This window comes from Eubalaena glacialis, chromosome 5 (assembly GCF_028564815.1).
Source record: "Eubalaena glacialis isolate mEubGla1 chromosome 5, mEubGla1.1.hap2.+ XY, whole genome shotgun sequence".
Classification (NCBI taxonomy): domain Eukaryota; kingdom Metazoa; phylum Chordata; class Mammalia; order Artiodactyla; family Balaenidae; genus Eubalaena; species Eubalaena glacialis.
In genome coordinates, this window is record NC_083720.1 from 103,513,616 (window position 1) to 103,528,810 (window position 15,195).

Consider the following 15,195-nt stretch of genomic DNA (forward strand, 5'->3'; position numbering starts at 1 on the left):
CTTTCCTTTGTTCATTCAATGAATATTTATTGAAAACCATTATGTACCAAGCACCAGGATACAGACAAAGCCCCCAGTCTTCTTAGAGCTTACATTTAAGAGAAAGAGGAGAACATGCATAAAAAATATAATATCATATAACCAACAAGGACCTACTGTGTAGCACAGAGAACTATACTCGATATTTTGTAATTACCCATAGGGGAAAAGAATCTGAAAAAGAATGTATATATATATGTGTGTGTGTGTGTATACATACATGTATACCTATGTATATATATAACTGAATGACTTTGTTGTACACCTGAAAGTAACATAACATTGTAAATCAACTATACTTCATTAAAAAAATCAAAAAATATATCATAGCATATGTAATATTGCCAGATAGTGATATATGCAATGGAGAAACATACAGCAGTTAGGTACTGAGATCAACAGGAATTGTACTTTAAATGGGGTGATCAGAAAAGTCTCTCTGAGGAGGTAGCATTTGAGCAGATTGGAGCAGAAATCTGCATGAAATAAGAATGAGAGCTTTGTAAAAATCTGAGCAAGGATGATTCTGAGCTAGCACAAAGGCCCTAACCTTCGGGAACATGTGAGGTGAAGATCAAGGATTGGCAAGAAGGCCACTGTGTCTGGGCCATAGTGTGTGAGGGGAAGTGGCAGGAAGTGAGGGCAGATCGTGGAGTGGTCTAGTAAACCACAGAAAGAGTTTCAGATTTGTTTTCTAGGAGGCCACTGGAGGATTAAGAGAAGGGGTATGCATGGCCTGACTAATGTTTCAAAGGGCTCATTCTACAAGACAAGAAAATAGACACCTTCCTTTAAAAATGTTTTTTTCCTAGCAGAACTGAGCTTTCAAGAAGAATCTCTGGAGAAGCTACACACAGTTTTCCCTTGTCTCTATTAAATTTCCATTATGAAAGACAGCTTACACTATGCTGAAAGCTTAAAAACATTGTCTCCAAAGATTTTAACAAATCAGAAGGTTATAAGATGCTTCTATATCTGAAGCAATGATTGGTTCATTCAGAAAGAAAAATTAGCACTGTGGCTTGCTGGAGCCGGTATCCAGTAAGTATTAGCTTTTTCCCAGAAGTTTCTCTCTGGGTCAGTAAATTTGTCAGCTACTGGTTCTCTTGGACACATAAAAAAAGGATACAAAATGACCAGTCTAATTAAGCCAGATGATTCATGGAGACATAACATTCCCCCAAAAAATATTTATGTGGCATTTTTAGGGCCCTTACTTTGCCCAAGTCTAGACAAAGGTAAAGTGGAATCTATTTATCCTATCCACCAACAACTAAGGAGGGTTTCATGTCCCTGTGATACTAAGGTCCATCTACTAAAATGGACAACTGTGGATGGCTTCCACTGGAGGCAACAGCAAGTGAGAGAGGCAAAGGTATGGGATGGACGAGGCCTTCACAGCCACACCCCATTCTTTAGGGGACTGTGGTGACTCACCTGAAATACTTAAGAGTGTTTAGTGGAAACTGGGAACGATGATGGGGAGCTTTGCATACACAGGAGCAAACAAAAAAAATCAGATTGTCGGGGGCTCAACTCACAGGCCACCGCCTCCTTGAAGCCTCCCTTGAATTTACAGAACCAATTCCTTTCTCTTATGAGGTTCTTTAACAGTTTCTATTCCACAATGACCTCCCTTACGGCAGCACTGTCTAGTTGTGTGTGAATAAATCTATCTCCTGGAGGAGAGGCATTACATCCTATTCATTTTGTACCCCCTACAGCATTTGTAGCACAGCAGATGGTCAACATGTGTTTGATGAAAGAATCTGAATGAAGACATAACTGTTAACATCCGTTTCAATAAGATGTATATGTATAATCTTCACAACAACTTTATGAGTTAGGGACTATATCTCAATGTTAAAGATGACAAAATTAAAGTCTAGCAAGGTCATGGAGACTTAAGATGAGACTGAAACCAGGTTCCAAAGGAACCTTCGCATTATAGGTAAATTCATTAGTAAGTAGATTTTTAAGGGAAAAGGAGCAACAGAAAAAGCATGTTAGTGGGAAAAGTTTAATTGTCACTTAATAAGTACAGCTAATAACGGTCTGTCAAAAAGAATATAGTTAGAGTCAATGATTACTTTTATTTTTCAAGTGAAGGAAACTTGACACATATAAAATAATGTGACATACATGCAAGTTACAAAATATGAGAATAAAAACACCCCAGTACCCACCACCAGTTTAATAATTAGAACAGAACCAATGCAGAAGTCCTCTGTGCTCCTTCCACACTGTCCTTCTACCCCTTGCCAAGAGGTCACCATTACCCTGACTTTTTGTGTTTATCATTTGCTTGCCTTCATTTCTAATTTTCCCACATATCTAATATCCTTAAATGATATATAGTTCTCATTTTTAAAATTTTTAGATAAATCTTATCTATTCTTGGGCAAATTGCTTTTTTTCACTTAAAATCCTATTTTTGAATTTAATCCATTTTGCAGTACATTTACATTGCTGTATCATACACCACTGAAAGAACATGCTGTAAATGGTGTAAAGTTTTTGTCCATTACGCCATTGATGGAAATTTGTCTTATATCTAATAGCGTGTTATCACACAAAAAGCTTCTATTAACATCATTTCCCATCTTGCCTACTGGACATGTGTAAGAAGGTAGAATTTCTGGGTCAAAGACATGGTATGTTGAGCTTCACTGCTTATTGTCAAATTATTTTCCTTAGGTCCTATATTACCAACCCCTTCACCAACAGCAGTGGTAAAGAGTTCCTATTGTTCTACATCCTCACCATCTTTTAGTGACATCAACTTTTATTTTTTGCCATCTATAAGTATTAAATCACTGTGGTTTTAATTTGCAACCTCCCATTGGCAATTATTTTGAGCTATAGCATTATAATTAGTTCTGATATCTGAGAGAGTTCCCTCCCATGTTCTTGTTTGCCCTCAGAAATGTCTTGGCTATTCTTGGCCTTTGGTCAGTCTGTATAAGCTTTAGAATCAGCTTGCCAAGCTTCATGGAAAGCTCTCCTGGAATTCCACTGGAAGTGGATCAAATCTGCAGATCATTTTGCAAAGTATCGATACCTTTAGGATGTTCAGTCTTCCTATTTTTAAGCCTAATACATTTTTCTGAGTTAATTAGAGTAATGCTAGCTACTGCAACAAAGATATCCAAGAAAGTATAGAAGATTACACTCTCCATTAATTTACTTCTTCCTCACATAATGGGTTTTCCTGAGCAGCAGGGAAATCTCCTCCAAGCAGTGGTTCAGGGACGCAGGATCCTCCCATCTTAGCGTTCTGCCGACTTCAAATCGGCTGTGTTCATCGGCCACAAGCCAGAAAGACTGCATAGAAATCAGCTGCACAGATCACCATCAGCCCAGGTCTGACAGTGGTGCAAAGCATGTCACCTCACATTTCACGAGCTAGAACTGTGTCACATGGTCACAACTAGCCACAAAGAAGGCTGGGGTAAGTTTGCTGGCTCTGTGCCCAAAAGAAATGAGAATGAACCTACTAATTTAGGTGTTTTTAATGTCTTTCTATAAATTTGTATAAGTTTCTCAATAAAGCTTTCACATATTTTTGTCAGATTTATTCCTAGATACAATATATTTATATTATATAAGTATATAGATTATATTTTTATGCTTTTTTGTAAATAGCAGTTGTATTCCTATTTATCAACTATGTTTCTGGTATTTAACCTTACATCCAGCAACCATACTGAACTCTCTAGTAAATTCTAATAATTTGCTGTTACATTCTGGATTTCTATAGAGTTAATCATATCACATGGGAAAATAGGTTTTGTTGTTTATGTTCCAATCTTTCTTTTAATTTTATCTATATCTTTCTGCATAGGGTAGAACCTCCTATAAAATACTGAACCTCCTGCAAACCAGGAAGAGAGCTCTCACCCAAGCCCAACCATTTATATACATATTATACTATATACTATATTATATGTAGTAGTAGAGTTGCCCAAATACTTTCTAATCATGTAACTCTCTACTATAACTGTAGTTGTGTTCACTCATTATAGCATTTATCTGTACCGCTTCTCTTTTTCTTTTGATCAATATTTTCACAGTTTGTTAGCTTTATTAGTTTTTCAAAACATCCTGACTTCATATCCTTTTATATTTTATTAATTCATGTTCTTAACTTTATTTTTTCCTTCTTTTTCTTTGTTTTTTCCCCCTTTTCCATATTCTTAAGTTGAATACTTATCTCATTAATTTTTGGCCTTCTTTATTTCCTAGTTGAAACATTAAAAGCTATAAACATTATTCTCACTATCATTTTAGTTGCAACCCACATGTGTTGGTATGTAGTATTCTCTACTGTGCAACTCTGTTTTATAATATTCATTAAAATTTCTTCTTTGTTGATCCTTGAGTTATTTTGAAATATCCTTTAAATTCCAATGAGATGAATTCAAAAATTTTTAGTGATTTCTTCCTGTTTTTTATTTATTTATTTTTTTACTTTAAATTTTTAAAATTTTATTATGGTAAGAACACAACATGAGATCTAGCCTTTTAAATTTTGAAGCAATTTTTAAGTCAGCTGTACTGTTCTTTTTTTTTTTAACATCTTTATTGGAGTCCTGTTTTTTAAATTTTGTTATTGATTTCTACCTTACATACTTCGATGTCACTGAACAAAACCTTTATGTTCCTAAATATTTGGCGAGTGAAGAGGACGTGACCTCAATGACTTTTTTTTTTTTAACAAATTGTTTATTCAGTCATTTTATATTTTTCATTTATTTATTTTTTGGCTGTGCTGTGCAGCATATGGGATCTTAGGTCCCCGACCAAGGATCAAACCCGCACCCCCTGCATTGGGGGCACAAAGTTTTATCCACTGGACCCCCAGGGAAGTCCCCTCATCGACCTTTCATTCATTCTTCTGTGTGTTATGCCCAGCAGTAAATACCATAGCACAGTTGCTGCCATTATGGGGCTATCAGCACAGACGGGCACAGAGATCATAAAGAAGCAGGCAATAATATCAACATTTAATGTATTTTCTTATACAATACTCAATGTAAGATTAAGGTGTTCTGTTATCACATGAGGTGTATTGCTCACATGAATTAATAGCACAGTCATATAGAACATTTATTGATGAGTGATGGCTGAGATTTACTGGATTACAACCAAGTTTTCTCCTGTGCAACCCCAAGAAGGCTAGCTACTATATATATTCTGCTTGGGTTGAGAACAAGGTCAGTTTTTAACTCTTTAAGTACTGTCCTACATCTTAATATCACCCCAGATTCATTCATGATAACCAGAAGGAGGACTCATAACCATGACTGCCTTCATCAGCTCTCCCTGGCCTTGAAAGTGAAGAAAAATTTAGGAAATTATTGGATGGGCAGATGAGAGATGGTAATGTGAGAATATCCATCGTCCTTTAGTAGTATCTGCTAATGCTTCATCTCCACCTAATATGTTTCCTGATGGAGACGGCTTAGACCAGGTGGGCTCCATGTGGGACTGAACCAGTCTGGCACTCTCGATCATGAATCGGGGAAGAAGAGTAGAATCAAGTCTTCATCCCTCACTACAAACGCATCTTCTGTAATTATCACTAAAGAGCAAACCTCTATAGCCTCTAGAGAGACACTTTCAAAATGCGGACCTTTCTCCTCCTTAGGTCTTTTTTCCAGGCTTTTGCTGGTTATTCTTTGTTGAGGGGAAAAAAGCCTTTCCTTATCGTTGTCCTTAGATATCTGACCTCTCACTGATATTGCCAAGAAATGATAAAGGAAGATGAAAACACCACTTATGAAAATTTGAAGAATGAGACCAAGGTCATCCTTTCAAGGAGTCTTTCATCCTCAAGGACATTCATGTCCAAGTCTGGACTGCCCAGTGTCCATCACCCAGACATGCATTCCTGATGTGCTGGACCAGGCATCCTCACTGCCCTCACTTCTACTGTGACCCCCTCAGGAACCTTCAAAGGCAGGAGCACTGTTAGGCTGCCAGCTGCCAGGCCAATTCCTATTTGTTTTTTTATATTTGCTGAAACTTGCTTAATGACCTAGCATATGATCAAATTTTGTGCATTCTCTAAATATTGGGAATATCCTACATGCCAATTATATCAAGTTTATAAATTGTGTTGTACACATCTTCTAAAGTTTTAGTGATTTTTGGTCGGAAAGTTCTATCAATTTCTGCAAGAGGTGTATTACAATTTCCAACAGTTGTCCATTTCTCCTTACTAGTTCTGTCAAATTCTGCTTCTTATTTTTGAAGCATTTTGGTAGGTAAATAAAAGATCAGGATTGTTACATTATCTTGGTAAAATGAACCTTCCATCATCATATGGTAACCCTCTCTATCTTTAGTAATACTTCTTCCCTGATACCAACATAATGAAACCTGCATTTCAATTTGCTGAATATTTCCCAGACACATTCTTTTCTATCCTTTTAATTTCAACCTTTCTGCATCCCCATGTTTTAGGTCTGTCTCTTGTAAACATCATTTTTATTTTTGAAATCTATTTGACAGTGTTTGGCTTTTATCTGAAGAGTTAAGTCTGTTTACATATTTTAAATTTCTTTCTACTTTCAATTTGTGTTTTCTCTTTGATTTTTTTTTCTAGGTTTCCTGTTCTCCTCTGCTGCCTTCTTTTAAAATGATTGACATCTTCTCCCACTTTTATTCCAATTACACCTACTCTCAGTTTACCTGCTGCTGTTGTTCAGTTATTTAGCATTTTTTCACTTTTAATACTACATAGTAGAGTGAGAATTACTACTTTATACCATAATTTTGAAAGATTTAACCACATATTTACCATTTTTCTATAGTCACCACTCCCTGTTGCATCTCAAACCCTTCATCAGGGATTTTTCATCTCCCTTAAGCACATCCTTTTGTAGGTGGTTAACACTCTTTATCTTTGTTTAAAAATGCTTTTATTTCACCCTTCTTGAAAGATCATTTCTCTGGATTTGATTTATAATTCAAGTTTGCTGTTATTTTCTCTCGGAATTTTAAAGCTATTATTCCACTGCATTCTGGTTTCTATGGTTCTGTTGAGATGTCAACTGAAAGCCTAATTTTTACTCCTTTATATGTAAACTGTCCTTTCTCTTTGGTAGCTTTTAAGACTTTGCTTTTGTTCTGCACTTTTGCCACTACAATAGCCAACATCCAAGACAGCCTCAGTGATTCCCTTGTCCTGGTATTCGGAGGTGTCCTCTCTCAAATCAGGGCTGGCCCTGTGTGGCCGACAGAGTACAGTGGAAGCGCCAGTGTGGGACTCTGAGAGTAAGTCTTAGAAGGCAGTGTAGCTATTCCTCGGTCTCTTGAATGACACATTCTGAGGGAAGCCAAGTTGCCACGCCATGAGGACGTTCAACCCAGAAAGAGATTCATATGGAAAAGAATTAAGACCCCCAACTAACAGCCAGCACCAGTTTGCCAGCCAGAGGGGTGAGTCACCTTGAATGTGGATCTGCAGCCCTAGCCGACACTTGACAGAACTTCCTGAGAGACCCTGAGTCAGAACCAACCAATCGAACTACTCCCAAACCTCTGACCCGCAGAAACTGTGAGAGATCGTCCATGATTCTTGTTATTTTAAGCCATTAAATTTTGGAGTGATTTGTTACACAAAGACAGAAGCTACAATAAACACAATTTGTCTCCGTTGGGATTTGTTGGGGTTCCTCTACCTGATGATTGGTATTTTCTATAACTTCTGGAAAATTCTCAGCCATTTTTCTTTAAATACTTTTCTCTCATTCTCTATACTTTTATCTTGGACTCCAATTGAACATTTTAAGAACTTCTCACTCTATTCCCCAAGTTTCCTAATTTCTTTTATTTTCCATCTTTTTGTGTCTCTATGCTTCATTCTGTGTAAATTAGTTTATCTTTAAATTCACTGATTTTTCTGTTCACTTGTGAATCATCCACTATTTAACCTTTCCATTACATTTTTCAAATCGATGTATAATTTATAAGCAATACAATGCACAGAGTTTTGGTGTACAGTTCATTGAATTTTGATGCAGATTATACTCATGTAACCACAACCACCATATATAGTCAAGAGACAGACACTTGCATTATCTCAGAAAGTTCCCTCATGCCCCTTTCCAGTAGAATGCTCCTCCCAGAGGCAACCGTTGCATTAATTTCTACGATCTATTGTACAATAGATGTAATCATAAAGAGGGATAGTCTTCCGTGTCTGTCTTCCTTTTGCGCCACATAGTTTTTAAACTTCATTCATGTTGTTGCCTGTAGTAATTCATTGCTTTATACTGTTGAGGAGAGTTCCATTGATGAATATACTACTATATGTTTATACATTGAATTGATGATGGGTATTTGGGCTCTTTCTGATTTCGGGGCTTTCAGGAAAAAGTTGTTATGAAGATTCTTGTCCAAGAATTTTGAAAACACGTTTTCAATTTTCCTGGATAAATAACAAGGAGTGGAATTTCTACTAAGGAGTGGAATTTCTTGTTGTAGAATAGGGGTATGTTTGACTCTATGAGAAACTGACAAATTATTCTTCAAACAGTTTATAATTTTGCTTTCCCACTCGAAATTTAGGAAAATTTCCTCACCAACACTTGGTATTGTCAATCTTTTAAATTATAGTCACTCTAGTGGGTGTGAAATGTCACATCTTTGTGGTTTGTATTTGTGTTTCCTAATGACTATTGATATTGTCTATTGATCATGCCTATGTCTTCTCTTGTAAAGTGATTTTTCAAGATCTTTGATCATTTTTAAAAACTGGGTTGTTTATCTTTTATTATTGAGTTCTTTATATATTTCTGGACACAAGTCCTTTGTCATGTAATGATATATTGCAAATATTTTCTACCAGTTTATGGCATGACTATTCATTTTCTTAACAGTATATTTTGATGATGAGAATGTTTTAATTTTGATGAAGTCCAATTATTGTGGACTGCATGTTTGTATCTCCCCTCCCCAAATTTATATGTTGAAACCCTAATCCCCAGTGTGATGGAATTTGGAGGTAAAGCCTTTGGGAGATAATTGGGTCATGAGGGTGAAACCCCCATGATGGAATTAGTACCCTTATAAGAAGAGATAGTAGAGAACCCTCTCTGTGTGTGTGTCTCTCTCTGTGTCTCTCTCCCATGTGAAGAAAAGAGGAGACAGCTCTCTATAAGCCAGGAAGTTGGCCCTGACCAGACACCAAATCAGCCAGCACCTTGACCTTGAACTTTCCAGCTTCTAGAACTAAATAAATTGTTGTTTAAGCCACCCAGTCTATAGTATTTTTGCTATAGTAGCCTGACCTTTTCAAGCTTACTACTACTTGTGTTCTAAGAAATCTCCGCCTAGCCCATGTTGTGAAGCTATTACTCTATGCTTACTTCTGGGTGCTTTATAGGTCCATGATCCCTCTTGAATTAATTTTTTTATATGGTGTGGGGTGGGAGTCATGTTCCTTTTTTTGGCCACATATATCCAATTGTTTCAGCAATACTTGTTGAGAAGACTAGCCTTTCCATTTTTTCTAAAAATCAGTTGACTGTGTATGTCTATTTCTGGACTTCATTCTGTTAGATTAAGTAATTTGTCCTTACACCATTATCACACTGCCTTGATTACTGTAGCTTTATAGTGAGTCTGACATCAGATATTGTAAATCCGTCAATTTTGTTCTTCTTTTTTCAAAGTGGTTATTGACTCTTCTAAACTGCGTTTCTGTGTAAATTTTAGAATAAACATCTCAGTTTCTAAAAATGGCTGCTCCAATTTTTATTGCAATGGCCTTAAATCTGTAGATCAACTGGACGAGACTGAACATCTTATGAAATACTGAGTTATATGATTTATGAACATAGTGTATTTTACCATTTAGTCATTTTTCTGTCAACAAAACTTTGTAGCTTTCAAGGTAGAGGTCTTACACATTTTTACACATTTAATTTATTTTATGTTTTGATATTACAAATGGCATTTTAATTTCATTTATATATATTTACTGCTAGTATATAAAAATTAAAATTTTATTTGTATATTGACTTTGTACCTGTAATCGTGCTTAATTTACTTTTTCTTTCCAGAACTTGTTGGTAGATTCTTCATGCTTTTCTATATAAACAATCATGTTGTCTGCAAATAAAGACAGGTAGCTTCTTCCTTTCTAATCTTTGGCCTTTCATTGCTTTTTTGTGTTCTATTTCTTTTGCTAAGACCTCTGTTACGATGTTGAAAAAAAGTAGTGAAAGAAAATAATCTTGTTCATAATCTAAATGGAAATATTCAATATTTCACTGTCAGGTATGATGTTAACTAAAGTTTATTCTTCATACCTTCTACAATAAAGAGTGCTTTGAAATGAACAGCTGTATTAATATGGATTTCACCCAGTGTGGTTCCCTATTTTCAAGGTTTGAATGTCTATTTCTTGTTGCTCTCCAACGCTTTCACACATTTTTATACATATATTATAATTAACCTCAGCAAGATTAGTCCAGTGCAAGCTACTCCACCATTAATGAAAACTTCCAATGAATATTTAATTTCAATTATTATATTCTTAATTTCTTAATAGAAGTTTTATTTGTTATTTTTTTTCTAAACATGTTATATCCTTTTTGAGAGTCTCTGTTCCTTACTCATTTGTTAGTCCCTCTCTTACTTTTAAAAGACTTAGATGTATTTATTTTACATTTTGTATCTGATTACTGCAATATATGAGACTTTTATGTGCCTGCCAAATAATGCTCCTGGCACCTTTTTTCCTCATGCATATAAACATTATTTTTTAATGTGAGCTTATATTCCCTGGAAGTTTATCTCTGGGAGTTCTCTATATCCTGAGTTGAGAGAACATTCTTCCAGAGAGAATATACATTGATTCATGGAAACTTGGGCATGATACCAACATGGATCCATTTTCATTTAAATTTTTTCTTGGGGTTTTCCATCCTTGAAGACTGGGCACCCAAAACCCCATGAAGACCAGCCTGCGGCCAAGTATTCTTAGACTCTTTTGTTCCTCTACCAAGAGCCCAGTAATGAGAAAAGCATGTTTTCTTACATGTACTCTGCCTTTAGACATTAGATTTTTCCGCTGTTTTCTATTTCTCTGTATGATTCCTGGCTCTTGACAATGTTCTCTGATTCAACTTTCCACACTGCCCAGGTCCAAAACTTGGTCTCCGGTTCCCAGAGGGTACAGCAATTAAAATAAAACCTCTAGGCCACCTAGGATTGCTGGGTGCCCACAAGACAGCAGCTTCAATGTTTGAGTTCCACCCTTCACTACTGCCCAAGTTTGGTTCTCGGCCTCAGGGGACTCCCAGTGTTGTCTTATAAAGTCAGCCAGGCATATAATACTGCTTTTCATGTTTCCTCCAGTACTTGAGACATTTTGTAGTAAGAGAATTTCAATATATCTGGTTTGATATATAGCTAGAAATGGAAATACTCAACATTTACTTTTTAATTTCTAAAGGCTTTAGTTATTACTCTTCATTTAGCTGGTTGTCAAATGAGTTAGCTGATGGATAACAATGGCTAACAGAAGAGATGGTTATGGACGTCTATGCCTATAAATACTAAATATACTACCTGATTTCTTAAAAATAGGTATGAAAAGAGAAAAACAAATATCATACATTAATGCATATATGTGGAATCTAGACAAATGGTACAGATGAACTTATTTGCAGGGCAGGTATAGAGATGCAGAAGTAGAGAACAGACATGTGGACACAGTGGGGAAGGGGAGGGTGGGACGAATTGGGAGATTAGGATTGACATATATACACTACCATATGTGAAACAGATAGCTAGTGGGAACCTGCTGTATAGCACAGGGAGCTCAGCTCGGTGCTCTGTGATGACCTAGATGGGTGGGATGGGAGTGGGGTGGGAGAGAGGTCCAAGAGGGAGGGGATATATGTATACATATAGCTGATTCACTTTGTTGTACAGCAGAAACTAACACAACATTGTAAAGCAACTATACTCCAATAAAAAAAAAATAATTGAATAGAAAAAGAAGAATGCATTTAATGGATAATCTACATCCTTTATGATGGTTTTACTTCTAGAATATTCCAAAAGGTTTTTCTAAAGAGCTGTAAGAGGCATAGCCAATGAAGGAATTGTGAAGAAGACAAGTGATTAAGGCCTTGTGTTAGTACCTCACCAGTTCCCAAAGCTGTCTTTCATGGCTAAAATAAAGCTTGAATGGATCAAAATGTTTCTTGGAAGTTAGCCAGATTTCACATGAAAGGACTTACTTTACTCCTTCACTATGGAGAGAAATCACCTAGCAATTACACACTGTGAATTTAATTCCTAAGGTTAAATTGAACACTATAACATGTGGATGATAAAACCCATCTCATCAATTGTTAAATATATTAACTGCAAAATGTTTATTTAGCACAACTTTACACTTTAAATGGTAGCTATTATTATTTCCATATAAAAAAAGTTCTGTTATGAGAAACTTCTAATACCTTTGTAAATGTTCAGTTCAGAGATGGTTTAATGTCCTTGAGCTCCTGACAAAATGGACTCAGGGAAAATTCATCCTGGGTTCCCCATCCTGATGAGGTTCCCTCCTGAGATCCAAAATGCCCACTTTCTACTATTATGACTGCCCAGTTCTCTTATAGTTTTGCACCAAAAGCAGTTTACATGACTGGTAGCATTTTTTTCTGTTGTGTGACATGCAAGGGGATTCACGTTAGACATTCTATCCATTACAAAGATGCATGGCAAGGAAAGTCTCTGTCCTCAAGGAAACTACAGTCTTGTGTTCTGATTATCAACCCTGGTTGTACCTTAGAATCACTCACAAATATTTTTTTAAACTACCAACATTCATATGTGTATCTTTTCTCCCTCTACAGACAGTGGCTGTCTTGGGACAGAAGCCGTACTATCTTCTTTCCTTATTCCTCATAGCTAATCCCTATATGTAGCAGGAATTTATTAAAACTTACCTGAAATTATACAAAAATGCTAACAAAATCCAATTTTAAAGGCATTCTATTATTTGAATCCTTAGTAGAAGTCACAAATATGGTTGAAACCTTCAATGCCTAGGCCAAAAAGAATGTACTTGTAGCATCACTCCCTGTGTTAAGTGTGCTGATTTCAAAGGCCATATCCCCCAGAGTGAAAATAACAAATGTACCAAAATTAAAAGAGAATTGCAACTATAACACAGCTTTGTGTTTAGAAATATCTCATACGATACTGTAAGTTGCAGAATTTGTCTTACCAATTTGAGATAGCCCTCAGCATCTAGAATTAAGTTTTCTGGTTTCAGGTCTCTGTAGATGATACCTAGTCGATGCAGGTAATCGAATGCTTCTGTCACACAAGCAACGCAGAACTTGGAGGTGGGTTCATCAAAGCTGCCTCTGCAATGAAATCATTTTCCCTCTTAATACGCTAGACACACATCCTTGTTGTAGATTCTAGGTGTCAATTATTATATAGTAAATTTATGCAATATAAATGTTTTGTACGGCATTAGCACTAAAAAATACTTCATGCTACCAATGAATTAGACCACTGATTATAAAGAAACTTAGGGGGATACTTGATGAAAACAAGAACCACTTCACTAAAATTAAAGTGTCTACATCCAAACAATTGTTTCTGGCAATCATATATGAACATATAAAATGGAAAGACAAGAAAATAAGACTTTTCAAAGACATCTCTGGCAAACTCTGGGGAAAATGCAACTATTTCAATGGAGCGCTTGAACCAGACTTCTGCAATTGATTGCTTGACTAAAAACGACTCAAGTGATCATTTTCATTTCCTGTTTGTATAGCTCGTAACAATAACCCATGTAGAAACGGGGTCATAACTCTTTCCTATTTAGTGCACCTTGATGATATTAGAGTTGCCCTGTGTCAGTACTGTGTGTAGGTTTACATACTGAATTATTAAAATGTGGTGGTGATTTGCTGCATGGTATAATAGAAGGCTGTGGCTTTGGAACGAGAGAAACTGGCTTTGACTCCTGCTTCTTCCACTTACTGCGTCCTTAGGCAAGTTGTTTGGCTGTTCTGAGCCTCAGATTCATATCTGTAAAATGGGTTTACTACTGACTTAACAAGGCTGTTTTATGGATCAGGTAAAGTGCCTAACACTAGAGTAGGAACTCCCACCTCTAAATAGATTTATATTTTCTAAAAAGATTTGTCTATGGAAGGGAAGATGGAAGACGCAAATGCTTCTGCAGGTATCATGCAAGTTTCCTCAACCCTTCCAGGTTTCCCCCATTCAGATCCATCCAACAATATGTTCTTAGTACAACACATGAATCTCTACTCAGATGCTCAAAAGTCTCTTATTACCTAGGTCGGTGATTCTTGACCATGAATGCACATTAGAATTGCCTGAAAGGCAGTTAAAAATCATTTTCTGGACCCATTGCAGCTGAACCAAATCAAAGCCTTTGGCATTAGGGCCCAGCATTTTTACTTTGTAAAAGCTCCCCATGAGACTGTGACGGGAAGCCAGGGCTGAGAACCACTAAGCCAGGGAATGCTGTCTAAATGTTTGGCCTGGCATTAACCTCCACAGCCTAATGCAAAGCCACCTTCCCATCTCCTTTTCTGCTGCCCTTGTCCTCTATTTAAATTCTGCTCTTACTCAGCAAGTAAGACACTTAATCCTATCCTAACTTTCCTGCGGTTTGCCTTCCTCTCTGCCTTTCCAAATTTTGTCTGTAGAGTTTAGCTCAAGTCCTTCCCTGACCATCACATTTTTCTATCTTTCCTCTTCTCCAAGCTCACTATCCACAACACTCATTGGACATTTAGTTACAAACTGCCAACTTCTTTGCCATATTTGGTTTTCACGTTAAATAATGAAATGTTTTAGAATTGCACATTACATTATCTCCCAAAATACAATCTAAACTCATTGGAGGAAAACGTTATACTTTGAGGGGTTAGAACAGTTTACGTTGTTTAGAAAACTCCTACACTGTCTACTATGGAGCCTTGTACGTAGGTGGAGCTTAGTAAATACCTGTGGTTTTGATTGTGTGGAAATCACCCCTTTTGTAAAACTGAATCTTTGCAGACATTTCACTCTGCCTTTCAGTCCAGGCTTCACCACTCTCCACCCCTTTCATCATCTCTCTTCTCAAGATTCAGA

At 36.5% G+C, this 15,195-nt stretch overlaps 1 protein-coding gene across 1 annotated transcript in view; it reads right to left on the reverse strand.

The window, feature by feature from the left end:
• Positions 1-15,195, reverse strand: part of PRKG2 (protein kinase cGMP-dependent 2) — a 103,009-nt gene that overhangs the window by 24,077 nt on the left and 63,737 nt on the right. The window contains exon 14 of the mRNA XM_061191524.1: positions 13,295-13,436. Coding sequence (XP_061047507.1) covers positions 13,295-13,436 — 142 coding nt within the window. The remainder of the gene's footprint in view (positions 1-13,294; positions 13,437-15,195) is intronic.